Source organism: Cervus canadensis, chromosome 21 (assembly GCF_019320065.1).
Source record: "Cervus canadensis isolate Bull #8, Minnesota chromosome 21, ASM1932006v1, whole genome shotgun sequence".
NCBI classification, from domain to species: Eukaryota; Metazoa; Chordata; class Mammalia; order Artiodactyla; family Cervidae; genus Cervus; species Cervus canadensis.
The window spans coordinates 19,362,723-19,382,028 of NC_057406.1; the positions used below are offsets into that span (position 1 = coordinate 19,362,723).

Genomic DNA, 19,306 nt, shown 5'->3' on the forward strand with positions numbered 1-19,306 from the left:
GAGTTCACATGACAGAAAAATTGTGTTCTTGTTTCATTCTTCCATGATCATTCCATTCCCATATATTATTCTTATTTCAGAGTACGATTTTAAAGAGGGACCTATATTGGATAGTGCCCAGAGAAAGAGAAGAATAGGAGTGAATTCAAAATTATTTACAAAAAGGAATGGATAAAAGTGAAAATTAAACCGGAGGTATCAGACCTAAAGAAAAGATAAAAGCAAAAGCAACAGTAACAAAAACTGACCACTAGGTGGAGCCAAAGGATGAATATAGGAAATTTTTTTTTTAATGTATATTTATCCAATCAAGGTAATAAAATATTTTGTTTAAACTAAAGGGCTATGAAGACAGACTGATTGAGTCAAATCCAGAGCATTTGGTCAACATTTACAAAAGTCCAGTGACTTTTGGCAAGTCCCTTAATCTCTGTGCTTTATTTTCCTTATTAGTAAAACTGACATAAAATCTACCACAAGGGTAGTTAATAAAAGCAAATAGGAGTAATAACAAATGGTATCACTATTATACAAGAATTAACCTTAAATTATTCTGGATGGTCTCAAAAGTGGAAGCTTTTGAACAACAAGGAAAACCAGTGACAAACAAAAAGACAGGCTACTAAGTGGGAGAAAATACTTGAGGAAATATTGGTGATGGATAAGGGGTTAATATCCAAAGTATATAAAGAGCTCATACAACTCAATATTTAAAAAGAGACAATCTGGTTAAAAAATTGACAGAATAGACCTGAATAGACATTTTTCCAAAGAAGATATACTGAAGGCCAACAAGCACATGAAAAATGCTCAACATCTCTAGTCATCAAGGGAAATACAAATCAAAACCACAATGAGATATCACCTCACACCTGTCAGAATGGCTATCAACAAAGAGACCACAAATAGGAAATTTTGGTGAGGATGTGGAGAGAAGTGAATCCTCCTGCGCTGTGGTGGGAATGTAAATTGGTGAAGCCACTACAAAAAACAGTACAGAGGCTTCTCAGAAAACTAAAAAATAGAACTACCATATGATCCAACAATTCTACTCGGGTATATATTGAAGAAAACAAAAACACTAATTTGAAAAGACACAGAACTCCAATGTTTATAGCAGTACTATTTACAATAACCAAGATATTGAAGCAACCTAAGAGTCAATCAACAGATGAATAGATAAAGACGGGGTGCAAACATGTGCTAAGTCACTTCGGTCGTGTCCAGCTCTTTGCAACCCCTTGGTCAGTAGCCCCACCAGGCTTCTCTGTCCATGTGATTCTCCAGGCAAGAATACTGGAGTGGATTGCTGTTTCCTTCACCAGAGGATCTTCCCAACCCAGGGATTAAACCTGTGCTTCTCAAGGCTCCAGCACTGCAGGTAGATTCTTTACCACTAAGCCACTAGGGAAGCCCAAAGATGTGGTGTATATATATATATATATATATATATATACATACACACACACACACACATGTATATATATATATATGTATATATATATATATACATTCCAATTTATGTACATATGTGGTGTATATATATATACACACACACACAATGAAATACTACAGCCATAAAAGAGAACAAAATTCTGTCATTTTCAACACTGTGGATGGCCTTGGAAAGTATTATGCTAAGTGAAATAAATCAGACAGAGAGAACATATCAAAAGATATCACTTGTATGTGCAGGCTAAAAGTTAAAGTGAATATATATAACGAAATAGAAGCACATCTGCAGATATAGAGAACAAACTAACGGTTACCAGTAGGGAGGGACAGGGAGGAGAGGCACATTAGAGGTTGGGACTAAGAGATACAAACTACTATGCATAAGATAGATGAATCACAAGGGTATATTGTACAGCATAGGAAAATGTAGACATCAGTTTGTAATAACTTTATTATAAGTATATATAATCTATAAAAACAATGAATCTCCCTTTTGCACACCTTAAAAAATAATATTGTAAATCAACTGAACTTCAGTTTAAAAAATGGAAAAAAGTTGTGCAATTCTCCAGCCCCCTTCTAGTCAAGTTTAAACAAATCAGTTCAAATGAGCACAACCAGGGTTTGCCAGAAGCCTCACCAGTAAGGCTCTATTATAAGACTTTTTTCATAGCCCTTCAGTTCTGTTCAGTTCAGTCGCTCAGTTGTGTCCAACTCTTTGTGACCCCATGAATCGCAGCACGCCAGGCCTCCCTGTCCATCACCAACTCCCGGAGTTTACTCAAACTCATGTCCATTGAGTCAGTGATGCCATCCAGCCATCTCATCCTCTGTCGTCTCCTTCTCTTCCTGCCTTCAATCTTTCCCAGCATCAGGGTCTTTTCAAATGAGTCAGCTCTCCGCATCAGGCAGCCAAAGTATTGGAGTTTCAGCTTCAACATCAGTCCTTCCAGTGAACACCCAGGACTGATCTCCTTTAGGATGGACTGGATTGATCTCCTTACAGTCCAAGGGGCTCTCAAGAGTCTTCTCCAACACCACAGTTCAAAAGCATCAATTCTTTGGTGCTCAGCTTTCTTCACAGTCCAACTCTCACATCCATACATGACCACTGGAAAAACCATAGCCTTGACTTACGATATCTGAAATAGTCTAGCTCCTTCCTTTCTTTGCTTCTTTGCTATCTGCATTCACCACCCTCCACTAGAACAGAACCTCAATAAGAGCACAACTCTCGTATGTTTCTTTCATCACTTGATCCCCCAGAAAATAGAACAGTGCTTAAGACACACACACAGTGATCAGTGGATACACATTCAACTGACTGGTTAACTGTCCACAAAATATAAGTTTTGCAGTGATTTTAATAGGATGCCTTGTGTCCCAATATACTATGACATGAATTCTCAGTTCAAATGTGCTTGATCAGTTCACGTCCCTCAATCACAGAACACAGCACACTCCTTCAAACTTCACTAGCTTTGTTTCACATGTGTGTCCCCCTCAGATAAACATTCCCCTTTCTTTCGCTTTTCTTATGTAATCTGTGCCTTTTCTTCAAATCTTATCTATTCCATTTGATAAGATGTGGAGGAGGGCATGAAACCCACCCCAGTGTTCTTGCCTGGTGAATCCACAGACAGAGGAGCCTGATGGGTTACAGTCCATGGGGTCACAAAGAGTTGGACATGACTGAAGTGACTTAGCATGCACATTCCATTTGATTGTTATCTAACTTTTTTACTTACAGGGATTTTGCACACATGTGCATGATGAACGTCTCAGCCAGCGTTGTGAAGGTGGTCTAATACATTTCCCCCCTTTCATTTTCTCTCTTGTGTATAACCAAAAGCTCTGTTACAGCTGTCGTCTGGTAATTATGCATTACTTAACTTATTCACTTTAAATAATGCTTACTCCACTTTTCTGACTCCCTCTTCTCCTTCTGGATTCTCCTTCTTTCTTTTTTACACATCCTCTATCTATCATTACCAAAATAGACCAGAAGCAGTATTGTAACAAATTCAATAAAGACTTTTAAAAAAGAGGTAATTTATATAACAATCAATCTCTAAAATATTAAACAAAGGTTTTTATTCCAAATGCAAATTCATCAGGCGATTTGGAATAAAAACTTCTTCAGCTGTACTTTCCTAAGCCAAGAGAAGAAGGAGCATTATTCAAGAAGAAAAGAATTTGAAAAAGATATGAAAAAGTTATGGAACATATATACACTACTATGTATAACATAGGTAAACAAGAGCCTACTGAAAAAATATGCAAATAGAAATAAAATGTCAGTGGCAAGCCTTGTGGGGTGACTGAGAGACATCTGCAAACCTCTGAATTTTGGAGAAGGGAAAAGAAAAGCATTTATCTACCACTTTTTCCTGCAGTTATCTGCTTAATGTTTGCTGAGTAATTCAGCTTGCATTTATGGGGTATGTAGAGACAGGAAGCAGAATTAAAACTAATGTTATCAGGCCTCCTTTGACCCTGAGAGTCTCTGTACTCACCCAGCATATTTCTAACACTACAAAACCACACTTGATAGATACAAATAAAGGCAAATATATTCTCATGGAACATAGATCCAAGCAAGAGACGCTCAGCCTCTGGTTACAGTTATCATTACTGGCAATTTAAAGTGAAAATGTGATAGTCTCTCAGTCGTGTCCGACTCTTTGAGACCCCACGGTCTGTCAATGGAATTCTCTAGGCAGGAATACTGGAGTGGGTTGCCATTCCCTTCTCCCAGTATCATCCCAACCCAAGGAATCAAACCAGGGTCTCCAGCATTGCAGGCAGATTTTTTTTTTTCCCCCACCTCCTGAGCTACCAGGGAAGCCTGGTTTAAAGTGAAAATGTTACTAAAAGACAATATATCAATTTTGTTTTATTTCACTGTATTAGATTGTTTTCCTTTGATGCATAAACCTAACCCATATAAATCCTGCCTCATGTGGATTTCTTGATTTTTTTAAAACTTTGACATGAAAAAGATGCAATAATTCAGAAGGATTCTAGGCCATAATTAGACATTCTAACACAAGACCATGGAACATCGAATGTAGCTCATCTTAGATCAAATTATATCAGGCTCATTTATCACAGAGAGATAAACTCTTTATCTGATGATGTTTTATCCATGAGTTTTCATCAGAAGTCAGTCTGCTTAAACAACGTGATTTGCACTCTGCTGAGGTTAAGATGAAGCATGAACTTTTGTTCTTTGAAAGGACATACATGATGGAATATTCAGAATGGAAGCTAAGGAAACAGGAAACAAATGCCATATCTGCTCCTTTACCACAAGTTATTATTTTTGTGTTTTTGTGTTCAAGGTCCATGTATCTCTGAGCAGCTATCAAAGGGCTTCCTGGAAAGAAACAAAAAACAAAAAACCATGTGCCCCAACCCATGTGGCTCCAACGTAGCAGACAGAGGAGAATCACAGGCGGGTAGACGTTGAGATCATCAGAGTGGACACATTTTGTGAAGCCGTTGAACTCCGAACTCACTTGCAGCCCAAGGAAAGCCATGCAGGATGAAGATGGATATGTCACCTTAAATATTAAAGCTCAAAAACCAGCTCTGACTTCAGGTAAGAATGCCCAGAGCCAGCAATTTGCAAATGAACTATTGAAATGGTTCTACCCCAGTTTCCATTTTTCTGCTAGTGATAGCATGTATAGTTTTGTTTTCTTTTCCTGAATGGCCTTTCTTCCCAACAGCATTTAGGTGGTATCTGCATAAACTCATATATTTACTTAGAATATAAACAATGTAGTTCTTCCCTTGACTCAGTCAGTCAAGTCAGCCTTTAATGTGGGAGATCCGGGTTTAGTCTCTAGGTTGGGAGAACCCCTGGAGAAGGGCCTGGCAACCCACTCCAGTATTCTTGCCTGGAGAATTCCATGGACAGAGGAGCCTGGTGGGCTACAATCCTTAAAGTTGGACACAACTGAGTGACTAACACTTCACACTTCACATAAACAACAAAAGATACAAGCAGGGCACATTATACTAAGGTTTACAGAGTTAAATGTGGAGGGAATATAAATCTAGGGGTAAGAGAAGGGAATGTTTGGAAATTCCATTTTCTAAGATGTCAGCAAATGAGTGTGATTCTATAGTTGCTGATTATCACCACAATTGTTTATACAGTTGGGCATAAAACAAAGACAAATACAGACACACAAAAACCTTAGCAGCTAGTTATATTCTGACTCAGAGAGAAGTCCAGTGGGAGTGGGAATGGAGTGGGTTGTGTTTACTGTTGGTGATCACCATGGGAGCGAAGGCAAGATGGACCAAGGAAGCAGTTTATATCACTTGGAGAATCCTGGCAGGGCAAGGATGGGGTGATGCTGTCCCATAGCTATGCCATGCTGCCTGACCTTTGATGTCTTTATTGTATGCCCACAGTGGAACCTGCTTCCTCCCCTTTGTGGCGTGTGATGGCTTTGACTCTGCTGGTCTTATGCGTGGGGATGGTCGTTGGGCTGGTGGCTTTGGGGCTTATGTGTAAGTATTGATTTTTTCCTAATGAGGTGACATACCTAAGTGTCCTGGTGTATGTCACCAAGCCTAATTGTCACTATTTGCATATTTGTCACCACACCAATCATCCTATGCTTAGGGGCCAGGATGCTCTCAGTAAGGGAGAATTCTGGCCTTTACTTTCTGATTAAAATTAAATTTTAGATTGAATTAATTGGGCTTCTCCAATGGCTCAGATGGTAAAGAGTCTGCCTACAATGTGGAAGACTCAGATTCAATCCTTGGGTCAGGAAGATTCCCTGGAGAAGAAAATAACCTGCTCCAGTATCCTTGCCTGGGAAATTCCATGGACAGAGGAGCCCGGTGGGCTGCAGTCCATGGTATCTCAAAAGAGTCGGACATAACTGAGCTAATAAACAATAACAAATCTGTATAATGTATAATTGTTCATATACTGTTTATTTTTCCATAAGATATTTTAGAATGTTTCATTCACCACCTGTGATTGATTCCAATGTCACTGTACTTTGAGCACAACAAGAATGAATATTCGGGTATTATATGGAAGCATAATAATAGAGGTCATTCCCCTCTGTGAAATGCGCTTAGAAGTTTATGTTCAAGGAAAGGTCAAAGCAGCCCCTTGGGGCATATGGTTTGATCATGGCATGTTCTTACGCGTGATTATCTCCTTCAAGTATTGATAGTTCTCTTATTTTTTAATTTTTGGAGAACTTTCGGCTGCCATTCTGCACAGTACGTAATGTGTTCTTTATACCCATTTTACCCTGATCACTTTTCAGCACTCATCTACTCATATGTCTCCTGGAGAAGGAAATGGCAACCCACTCCAGTATTCTTGCCTGGAAAATTCTGTGGACGAGGAATTCCTAATGGCCTACAGTCCATTAGGTTGCAAAGAGTTGGACACAACTGAGTGACTGAGCACATACACACACTACTCATATGTATCCAGTAAATACTTCATAGATTGACAACTCTACTGAATTTAAAGTTCATAGAGAGGACATCTTTTGCATCGCCCTTTTGATCCTAATTACAAATGATTATCTAATGTTTACATCTAGCTGTCATGCAGCAAAACTACCTACAAGCCGAGAATGAAAATCTCTCAGGAACTCTGAAACTGTTAGTAAAGAAGGTCTGTCAAGATTTAATACAACTATCAGGACAAAAGGAAAGTAAGTATGGTTTGGTAACCTCTTCATCTCCCCTAACTCTGGAGAAATTTTTTTTTTTGATGCTATCTGTAAAGAATCTTGAGATATGCAGGAAACAATGAAGATGAGGAAAATGTAAACTTAATTCAGAATGAAAGGGATCCTATGCTTGATTTCTCCTCAAGGTCATAAGTGCAACCCATGTGACACAAACTGGCGATACTATGGAGACAGTTGCTATGGATTCTTCAAGCACAACCTGACGTGGGAAGAGAGTAAGAAGTACTGTATTGACGTAAATGCTACTCTTGTGAAGATCACCAGCAAGAGCATCCTGGTAAGGATATTTCTGTGTCAAATATCTTGGGAGTCATAAGGAGACAAATCTCAAAGGAGACAAATCTTCAGCACTTTTCTTTTTTTCACGTGTCTATGTCATCCAGTTTTTTCTCATTGGAGAAGTTTATCAACCTCGGTAAAAACTACAACATTTGAGAGTAGAAAGTACTGAAATAGAACTAACAAAACTTTGAGTTCTGGTATTATCTCTGCAACAAAAGTTAAGGTAATTTCTTAGTTTCCTTAACTCTATTTATGAATTCAAAAAAGAATCTGGAAGTATAAAGAAACTCAATATGATTGTGAAATATAAATAGCAGTGTTATCCCAACATAACATGCCTCTTCAGTTTTTGCTAAGTTGTTGACTCTTTGAATGAACCATGGTACAAACTTGGTCTTTTCACAGACTCTCCCAGACATAGTCTTATTAATTTAAATTAATAGTTTAAATTATTTTTTATTGGAGTACAGTTGCTTTGCTTTACAACAGTGTGTTAATTTCTACTGCACAGCAAAATGAATCAGCTCTATGGATACATGTATTCCCTCCCTTTTGGATTTCTTTTCCATTCAGGTCTCTACAGTGCATTGAGTAGAGTTCCCTGTGCTATGTGGAATCTAGAAAAACGGTATAGCTGATCTTATCTGAAAAGCAGAAATAGAGACACAGATGTAGAGAACAAATGTATGCATACCAAGCGGGGAAAAGGAGGTGGTGGGAGGAATTTGGAAATTGGAATTAACACAGTTGAAAATATTTTAAAATATTTCTCCTCTTCTACATTTCCTTCTTTGACAGCTTCTAACAAAAGCTCTTTCCAAGCAAAACACATTCACATCCACTACTGCACTCTCCCTTTTTTTATTGAATATAGCTTTTCTTTTTGTAAATCTTGGGAGCAAGCCAGGAGCCAAGACTTGGAGTTTCCCTTCTACCCAATAACAGTTTGTCAAAACACTGTTGTTCAATCGCTTGGTCGGTCTGACTCTTTGCAACCCCATGGACTGCAGCACCCCAAGCTTCCCTATCCTTCACCATCTCCTAGAACTTGCTCAAGCTCATGTTCATTGAGTCAGTGATGACATCCCATCTGTTACCCCTTCTCTTCCTGCCTTCAATCTTCCCCAGCATCAGGGTCTTTTCCAGTGAGTCAGCTCCTGGCATCAGGTGGCCAAAGTATTGGAGTTTCAGCTTCAGCATCAGTCCTTCCAATGAATATGCAGGGTTGATTTCCTTTAGGATCGACTAGTTTGATATTATTGCAGAAGGGACTCAAGAGTCTTCTCCCAACACCACAGTTCAAAAGCGTCAGTTCTTTGGTGCTCAGTTTTCTTTATGGTCCAAGTCTCACAGCCATACACGGCTGCTGGAAAAACCATAGCTTTGACTAGATGGACCTTTGTCAGCAAAGTAATGTCTGTTTTCTAACAAGCTGTCTAGGTTTGTCATAGCTTTTCTTCCAAGGAGCAAATGTCTTTTCATTTCATGGCTGTGGTCACCATCCGCAGTGATTTTAGAGCCCAAGAAAATAAAGTCTTTCACGATTTCCATCATTTCCCCATCTATATACCATGAAGTGATGAGACTGGATGCCATGATTTTCATTTTTTGAATGATGAGTTTTAAGCCAGCTTTCTCACTCTCCTCTTTCACCTCAATGAAGAGACTCTTACATATGTGTATATATATGCATATTTTTTAAGTTTTTATTTTGTATTAAGGTATAGCCGATAAACAATGTTGTGTAGTTTTAGGTGAATAGTGAAGGGACTCAGCCATACATATACATGAAAGCACATATTTTTTAAAAGGCAGAAGTTTGTTGTATTTGTCCCACAATTTGAATATAGTAATTATTCACATTTTTGCATTTTAAAATGAAATCAAGTGTAAATTGAAATAGATAAGGATTTGGGTTCTATGCAGACAGAGATTCAATAGAATTCAAATATTTAGGCAAGTCATTTTCTACAGAACTGCTATAAGTAATCAGCAAAGTTGACTTGTACCTTACTGAGAGCTGAAATAACCAGTAACAGACCAGAAAAGAGGGAATTAACCCAGTGACATTCATGCTCATTTGTATGTCCTGTTATTCTAACTTGCTGTACCACATATTTGCTCTTCTTGTAGGCTCAGACTCTTAGAGAAGATAGTCAGATAAATTAATTCTTTCAAATTCTTTCAAATCAGAGAAAATAAGAGAGTGCCTTAAAATCTCAATTCTATTACAAGGAGGTTAATTAGAGACTAAACATGTCTTCTCAAGTCTTATTACCATAGACCAATATCATGTTGAAGATGCACAATTAAAAGAAGTAATGTAATTTTGGAGGAATAAAAAATAGTTGAATTTTGGGCAGAATTTCAGGTAGAATCTATCTGTCAATTCTATAGTGAGGTATATAATGTGGATGTATTTTAAAGAAAAAAAAGTTGACAGAAACATGACAGGTAGCTCACATTTAAGAATTAAGTGACTCTCATGAAATCTCTCTCATGGAATGCTATCTTGTGTTTCATGTTCCTGCCAAGATGCTCAAGCCATTTTTATCTGCCAAGAACATGTTCTCATCTATTTTTTTCTGAGTATGCGAGTATGTGAACATTTGACTTTCTTCTAATTTGTTACCCATAGATAGATTGATTGATTGATCCATCCATTAATTCAATAAATCCATCCATTAATTCAACAAATTCCAGGACTTGAACCTGTGTGTTAACAAAACCTACAAAAATTCTTAGCTTCATGGAACTTTATTCCAGTTGGAGCAATAGGCAATGAACAAAATGAATAAGTATTGCTGTGTTTAGTCACTAAGTCATGTCCGACTCTTTGAGACCCCATGGACTGTAGTCTGCCAGGCTCCTGTCTATGGGATTTCCCAGGCAAGAATACTAGAATGGGTTGCTGTTTCCCAACCCAGGGATCAAACTCCTGTCTCCTGCATTGCTGGTAGATTGTTTATTACTGTGCCACCAGGGAATCCCATATAGCATAGTAAATAGAGGTAATTTCAAAGTAGAAAAATAATAGATGTATGTCATTTGTAAATCCCTTTGAGAAAGACATCTCTTTTATCCAGTCAACTAAAAAAAATTGATATTTCTATATGAAGATTTTGTATACAAGCTAAGCAATGAAACCAAAGCAAGCAGAGCTTAATTCTAGGGAATATAAAATTTTATCAACAGTGTATTTTTCATTTTCCTTCTCATATATGGTACTTTATTTGGGATTTTAACCTTCAATTGATTGAAGATAAGTATATAGGGTTATTAGAATATTATCTATCTTGTTTACAGTTTTTCCCTGTATCCTACAAGTATTTTTATGCTAAAACAAGTAAACTTGGTATAATTCTAAATATAAAATATAATCAATTGGCATTAATATAGACATATAATCCATTGTTTTGTCCAGAGTCTTATCATAAAGTTTTTCCTTTATGCCATTATAAGAACTGTAGAAACACTCTGACCATTATAATTATTTGTGTTTGCAATAGCAATATCTCAATAGCAGGACTGGATTAATTCGTTGGATTGGATTGTCCCGCCAGAAATCCAGTGACGTCTGGAGGTGGGAAGATGGCTCAGTTCTTTCCAAAACTGAGTAAGTCATTGGACACTCAGAATACAAAGCACAACTAGGAATTTTTATTCCTGAGGTCTTCTCTGCTCTTGAGTACAAATTACTTAAAAGTTGGGAAGTGACTCTATGTTGTACTATGTGTTACAAAAGTGGTGACTGAGTTACTTACTCCCTAATCCTAACAAGAGAGCGCCTGCAATTTCCATTCTACGTTCCGACTCTCCCATTCTCTGCTCATCATCTAAGTTGCATCCACCTCTATTCCTGATACTTTTTCCCACTCGTTTCTACCCTTAACTTTACCACTGAACATTTGACATGTGTGCTTGGTTTTGTTTTGTTTTTAGCTTGATCTGATTCTCTTCACATATTTTGAGAACAAAATTTTCATCCTTATGATTTATGGTTGGAACATCTTACTTTGAGTCTTTTTTTTTTGTTTTGACTTTTCAGTATCATTTTCCCTTGTCTTCTACCTTAGGGAGCTTCCCTGATAGCTCAGTTGGTAAAGAATCTACCTGCAATGCAGGAGACCCTGGTTCGATTCCCGGGTCAGGAAGATCCTCTGGAGAAGGGATAGGCTACCCACTCCAGTACTCTTAGCTTCCCTTGTGGCTCAGCTGGTAAAGAATCCACCTGCAATGTGGGAGACCTGAGTTCAATCCCTGGGTTGGGAAGATCCCCTGAAGAAGGGAAAGGCTACCCACTCTGGCCCAGAGAATTCCACGGACTATACAGTCCATGGGGGTCGCAAAAAGTCAGACATGACTGAATGACTTTCACTTTCTACCTCAGAGGTCTCCAAGAATCAGGCACATTATCAATTACAAGAGGATTCTAAAGTTCATGTCAAAAGGCTCTAACTTTCTACAGACAATCCAGGCAAAAGGATCAATTACACTGAGTTACTTAATATGATTTTCTAATCTCTAGCCACCTTTTGTTCACACTGTGCAATGTCTCTACATTTAAAATGTAAACTGACAACCAAAACTTGCATAATTTGATCATTACTTAATTTTTAATTAATTTATTCAACAGATACTTATTAAATTTTTATTATGGACAGGACTCAAGAGTACTAGGAGTACAAGCAAGCTTCTTCATAGATCTGGACTTTACATTTATTGCTTGCTGACTTTTCACAATAGTGCAGGCACACTGGTGACCCCTTTGTTCTTTCAATAAATTAAACATGTTTTGTGGTCTTAGGGTTTTGCACATGCTGTTTCCTTCTAGAATGACCTCTTCTATGGCAGGCTCCCTCTTGTCACTCAAGTCTATTTAAACATCATTTTCTCAATGAGAACATTTTTAATTACCCAAACTAAACTAGCCTCCCTCCACCATGTCCACTCAAGTCTATCACATCACACTGCTCCATTATTACTTTTACCATTCTCTGAAATTTTCTATTTATTTGTTGGCTTCTTACCAACATTCCCTCACTACAATGTCAATTCCCCAGTAGAAAAGACCTTGTGTTTTGTTTATGACTCTATTAGCAGCACATGAACAACTTTGGCATGTAGTAGGTATCCCATGCTTATGCTTTTGCTTGTACTAACTCAGTCGTGTCCGACTCTTTGCGACCTTATGGACTGTAGCCCACCAGGCTCTTCTGTCCTTGGGATTCTCCAGGCAAGAATACTGGAGTGAGTTGCCATTTCCTCCTGCCAGGGATCTTCCTGACCTAGAGATTGAACCTGAGTCTCCTGAGTCCTCTGCATTGGCAGGGGGCATTCTTTACCACTGAGCCACCTAGGTCTCCTGTAGATATTGGCAAATGAATTAATATCCATCCTTTGTCCTCTTGTTATAGCAGTGTAGCAAAAAATATAGACAAGTGAACAAACAATTATGATACAGTCTTATATCTTTACCCTGTAAGATAAATCCTCATTTCAAAAATAACTAATCAACTTACTTTTCTTTGAGCTCACTTCCACCCTGTGTAGGTATGGTCCGACAGGGCTCCTCTCTATCTAAATCCTGCCCTTCTTTCAAAACAGAACTAAAGCATGATCTTCCATGAAAAGGTGAAAAAGTAAAGTCTTTCTCATCATCTCAGATCCCCATCCATCTTTTCCTCTGGACTCTTATTGTACCTATTGTTCACTTCTACTTAATCTTAAGGTATACTAAATTGCTATTGTCTATTCACATGTACATACTTTATACTCTGAAGCAGGCTGGAAGTTCCTCAAATATCTGAATGTTGCTTTTTATTTTTTTCCCTCATACTTCTTATCTTCTCTTTGTGCAACAGACTACTTCACACAGAGTTTGATTGAGTGTTAGTCACTCAGTTGTGTCTGACTCTTTGCGACCCCATGGACTGTAGTCCACCAGGCTCCTCTGTCCATGGAATTCTCCAGGCAAGAATACTGGAATGGATTGCCATTTCCTTCTCCAAGACATCTTCCCAACCCAGAGATTGAACCTGGGTCTCCTGCATTGCAAGTAGATTCCTTATCATCTGAGTCATGAGAGAAGCCCAGACCCAGAGTTTGATTGCTGATTGTTTATTTAGCTATTAAAGGAGCTCATTCTACCTTTTCCATTCACAGGTTGCAGCTTTCTGGAACTGGAACAGAAAATATGAACTGTGCTTATTTTCATAATGGAAAAATTCACCCTACCTTCTGTGAGAATAGACATTACTTAATGTGTGAAAGGAAAGCAGGCATAGTAAAGGTGGAACAACTACTTTAATGCAAAGACAGGGGCAGAATGTCACGGATAAGTGCTTCATTGTACAATAAAAGATCTGGGCGAAGGAACCACTAGCCACAGAATTGCCTATTTTTCCCTTTTTTCTGCTTGGAGTCATCTTTGCATTATCTATCCTACCAACAACACTTAATTCCTTCTTTATATAGCCCTTTATACTGAGGAACAGGTTAGTGCCTTCTTTAAACATCCAGAAGCCAGCATGTGAACCCATTATTTGTTTCCCAATTGTTCTGTTCCCATTAATTTTCATTCTCCTTGTTTTCCATTCCAAATTATCACAAGATATTAATACTATGATTCACTGCATCTTCAGACATAAATACATACATTTTACATTGACATAAGAAAAGTTAGGGCTTCAATGACAAGCTGGGCGAAATATCTAAGTTTGAAGGACAATATAAGGTGAGAGAAAGTATACTAAACTTGAAATCAGTAGAATTATTTATTTTTATATTAATTTTTATTGGAGGATAGTTGCTTTACAATGTTGTGTTAGCTTCCACTGTACAGCAAAGTGAGTCAGCTCTACATAGACTTATATTCCCTCTTTTTTGGATTTCCTTCCCATTTAGGTCGCCACAGAGCACTGAGCAGAGCTCCCCGAGCTACAGAGCAGGTTCTCGTTAGTTATCTCATTTATACAGAGTGTCAATAGTGCAAATACATCACTTCCAATCTTCCAATTCACCCCACCCCCCGTTTCCCCAATTAGTGTCCATATGTTTGTTCTCTACATCTGTGTCTCTATTTCTGCTTGCGAATAAGATCATCAATACTTTTTTTCTAGATTCTACATATATGCATTAATATACAATATTTGTTTTTCTCTTTCTGACTTACTTTGATCTGTATGATAGTCTCTAGAGACATGGATGAATGAGAATAATTTAGATGGCATGATCACCCAAGTACAGCCATGGGCCAGTCATGTAGCCTCTTAACTCATTTTCTCATGTTTAAAAATACGGTAACACCCATCATATACCTCACAGTCCTACAACCTAAAATAAAACCTCAGAGCATTAATTATATCAGAAATGCCATGAAAGCAAGCACAATGTGGTTCCTAATTTTTATTCTATGCCTTCAAGCACAACTCCTGGCTCATAAAAAACAAAAATATTTGCTTCTCATTGTTTGAAACAGTTCCTTAGAAAGCACAGCAATCAGTAAAACACTATACAAATATATAATTTCTATTCAAAGTCTACCTCTGGTCAGACTCAATAGCAATAACGTTCTGTCCAAGAGAAGAAAAAGTTTGCAAGAAAACAAATGGGACTTGAAAATGAGTAAATGCAAGTTTCCCAGGCTAGTTGAACAGCAAGCACAAATGCTTTATCTAGTTCTTTTCCTGACAGTCCTATGTTTGGTTTTTGCTGAGTAACTCATGCAATATTTATAGATATGTGGAGAGAGAGGCACCCTTTAACAGGGTAGCAGGCAAAATTTTCATTTCTTTTCACAGTTTCTCTAAAGGTACTCTTTCCTCTTAAATTTGTGGTATTAAAATTTATGAGCATGATTCTCAAAATCTCAGCTGAGGTGCTTGTTAAAACATGCAGGAGTTCAAACGCAAATAGTTATGGTACTCAGTGGGAAGGCTGAGAAGAAAGAGTCCCGTTTCTTGTTTGGTTTTATTGGAGAACAATTGCTTTACAATGAGGTATTCGTTTCTGCTGCACAATGAAGTGAATTAGCTGTATGTATTCCCTCCCTCTTGAGCCTCCCTCCCATCCAGTTTCACTCATCTGTTATATGGAACAGAGAACTCAGCTTGGTGCTCTGTGATAACCCAGAGTCCTATGTTTTTAATAAGTGCTCCAACTTGATTCTGATACAAATATCCTTTAATACATCTTGAGAAACACTACTTTACAACTTATTCCCTATCTGCCTTTTGATAAATTGGTTAGTCTCTTTAAAACTCAGTTTATTCATCTATGAAATGAGTTTAATATTATTACCCTACTTAGAAAGTAATTGTGAGGATCATTTAACATAGTGTGTAAAGCATTGAGCAGAGTACCAAGCATATAATTAATACTCAACAAATATGTGTAAGTTTTATAGCTCTGGCCACCAACATCCAAAGACACTTGGCTGTTTTGCTTTAAACAATCAATAAACAAGCAGATTTGGCAGGGGGAGGGACACTGAGGAAAAAGAGAAATACTAAGGATTCTGCTGCTACTTCAAATATCTTGAGATTTGGCTTTGGAGCATAACGTCATTATTTTCCTATTTTCACTTGTCCATTTAGAGAGTACAAATTGGAACTAATAATTGAGAAAACCAAATTATTAGTTCCAAAGATCAGCCACGTCTCTGCAACTTAGTGTTTTATCTCTCCCCAATGGAAAAGCACAGATTTTATATCACTATATATGACTGAATTGTAAAAAATAATATTTTAGTGGATGGAAAAATTATAATTAAAAAATGTAAACCAATTAAACCATACCTACAAAGATTCTTTGTATCTGATACTCATACCAAAAGTATCTTTACATGAAGTCAGAATAGCTTGGATTTTAGTAGCACAGTTTCTGTAATCAGCTTACCTAGTTTATATACTAACTCTTCCACTTAATACATGAATGAATTTGGGTAAATATTTTGACTTGCCCATGCCTCTATTTGCAGTTTAGTTGCAACATACTAGTAATAGTAACTATTTCACAGAGCTGCTGTGAAAATCAAAGTAATGCATGTAAAAGACCTTCAAAACAGTACTTGGAACAATAAATAAGACAGTATGATTAAAAACATTAAAAGTAATACAAGTAGCATATTAATCTTTGGTTAAGAGAGCCCAGTGTTTTTCCCAAAGAGATTTATCAGAGAATATACCATACTGGGAACAAACTAGATCTGATCTTTAGTGAAGATAAAATTTGAGAGCCCCTGGAAATTAATGTCTGTCACTGAAGTTTCATTTCTTCATTCCTGACATGACTCTTAATGCATATTTTTTTATGTTTATTGTTTCTTCCTCTTTGTCACCTCAAGATAGAAACTGCCCCGTTGAAAAGATGGAAGGGAGTTAAGTCACATTCTTTTCTATGTCAGAATCTCAGGTCACATAAAAATCATATGAAATATTTGGAGAATTTGCTGAATATTCTCCTTTTGCTTCTGGAGATGCTCTTGGTCCCATCATACACCTTGGGAGGCAGAGCTCAAATATACAGTAATATCTGGGCAAACTTGGCCTCTGATTTACAGTTAATTCAGCTTTTGGGAGGTACTAGCAATGTTCATCCCCACTCCAGTGTTATTGCCTGGAGAATCCCATGGACGGGGGAAGCCTGGTGGGCTGCAGTCCATGGGGTCACTAAGCGTCGGACACGACTGAGCGACTTCACTTTCACTTTTCACTTTCAATCATTGGAGAAGGAAATGGCAACCCACTCCAGTGTTCTTGCCTGGAGAATGCCAGGAACAGGGGAAGACTGGTGGATTGCCCTCTGTGGGGTTGCACAGAGTCAGACTCGACCGAAGTGACTTAGCAGCAGCAATGTTCATGGGGTGAAAGGGGAGATCCTGGTGTTTATTCCACTGGCTTTCTCCTATCATGCTGTGGTTTGGCAAAGGCTGCACATTCTATATCTTAGGCCGTGACCATATCAGATAGGTCACAAAGTTCCAACAAACACCCTTTCCTTAATCTTTTGGTCCCAAGGATGATAATAACTCACCAATGTATATTTCACCCCCGTTTTTGGTTCCCTTGTTGCTATGGTTGTTCAGTCATTAAATCGTGTCTGACTCTTTGCGATCCATGAACTGCAGCACTCCAGGCTTCCCTGTCCTTCACTATCTCCCTGAGTTTGCTCAAACTCATGTCCATTGAGTCAGTGATGCCATCCAACCATCTCATCCTCTGTTGCCCTCTTCTCCTCTTGCCCTCAATCTTTACCAGGATCAGTGTCTTTTCTAATGAGTCCCTTAATCCTTCCCAAAACTTTATAAAAGTGTCCTTGTTTAACTGCCCTTAGATTACCCCTGGAGTGTGTCCTTTAGTTTCTTCTGTTACACAGATCAATGATTGATCCAGTGAGACACTGAAACAAAAGAATTTTGCAGATAGTTGGGATTTGCAGACTGTAAATTGCTAAGACATGACTTTTGGCCACGAGGACAAATGGCCAATATATGAATGATGATGAAAGTATCAAGTTTCTCAATACCAATACTGTAGTCACAGGATGTGGCAGAAACAACCCTCCATCCATTAAATAATTCATGCTTCCCTTCTACAGTGAAGTTACTACAGAAATCTTGCCAGCCAGGCAAAAATTATGTTGATCCGGCCCAACCTTTAGAACCAAACACGGACATTATTAGTGGATGTGAATGTGATACCCAGTACTTCAAGGTCGTGACTTTTAAGAAGTGGTTGTACATTTTCCAGCTTCTCCTTTTCTATCCAATGGCTAGAAGTAGGACAGTTTCATCACTCACAAGATGGAAGGAGCAGGGCTACATTCAGAAGAAAACTACCCATTAACTAGGATTTGTTGTTGTTCGATCACTAAGTCGTGTCTGACTCTTTGTGATCCCGTGGACTATAGTAACCAGGCTCCTCTGTCCATTGGGTTTTTCAGGTAAGAATACGGGATGGGTTGCCACTTCCTTCTGCAGGGGATCTTCCTGGATGAGGGGTCAAACCCGCATCTCCTGTGTCTCCTGCATTGGCAAGTGGATTTTTACCACTGAGTCACCTGGGAAGCCCATTAAGCAGGATTACTGGAGCTAAAATTGTCACAGGGGAGAATTTACTCCATGCCAGAGCTGTTATCTTTTACTTTGACCTTTGCTTCCTGTTGTTTTGTTCACTAAAAGGATACCTTTTTTTTTCCCCAAGAATAATGTATTCTCTTTCTCTGATTCCCCCTCCCCTTTGCTGAATTTTTTTTTTTTTTACTTTTTAAAATATTTAAAAAATTTTTATGATGTTGTGTTGGTTTCTGCCATACAACAATGCCAATCAGCCATAATTATACATATATCCCCTCCTTCCCTAGCCTCCCTCTCCTCCACAGGGAAACAACTGAAATAGCACAATAGTAAATGCATATGTTTGTTGAGTCTAAGATTAAAATAGCAATGATCAAAGACACACACACAAGAAAAGGATACTGTTCACACATAATAACCTGCCTTGGGGAACCCTGCCCCTCTGCCTAAAAGTTAAACCAAAATACCTTTGTTCGGGACCCTGTCCACCTGTGGATGGCTACAGGAAGGAAGAAATTAACACATCCCCCACGCTCACTCCACAGAGACTGGCCATTCCAGGAAATGTTTGTAAGATTGATGGCCTTTTCTATTTTACCTCCTCATCCCCATCCCATCTGTTCTATAAAAGAACCTGATATTAAGTCCCCATAAGATGGTTATTTTGAGACATTTGTCTGCCATCTTCTCCTATTCATTGCCTCGATACTTCATCTCTCATTTAATTGGCCTGTTGTGTGGTGAGCAG

At 38.2% G+C, this 19,306-nt stretch overlaps 1 protein-coding gene across 1 annotated transcript; it reads left to right on the forward strand.

Annotated features, from left to right (window-relative positions):
* The first annotated feature begins 4,844 nt into the window (after positions 1 to 4,844).
* CLEC1B (C-type lectin domain family 1 member B) lies at positions 4,845 to 13,859 on the forward strand. The gene is made up of 6 exons (XM_043440828.1): positions 4,845 to 5,059; positions 5,884 to 5,982; positions 7,047 to 7,160; positions 7,325 to 7,476; positions 10,991 to 11,097; positions 13,647 to 13,859. The coding sequence occupies exons 1-6, from the start codon at positions 4,996 to 4,998 to the stop codon at positions 13,789 to 13,791; spliced, it is 681 nt and encodes a 226-aa protein (XP_043296763.1). The 5' UTR covers positions 4,845 to 4,995; the 3' UTR covers positions 13,792 to 13,859.
* Positions 13,860 to 19,306: the final 5,447 nt, after the last annotated feature.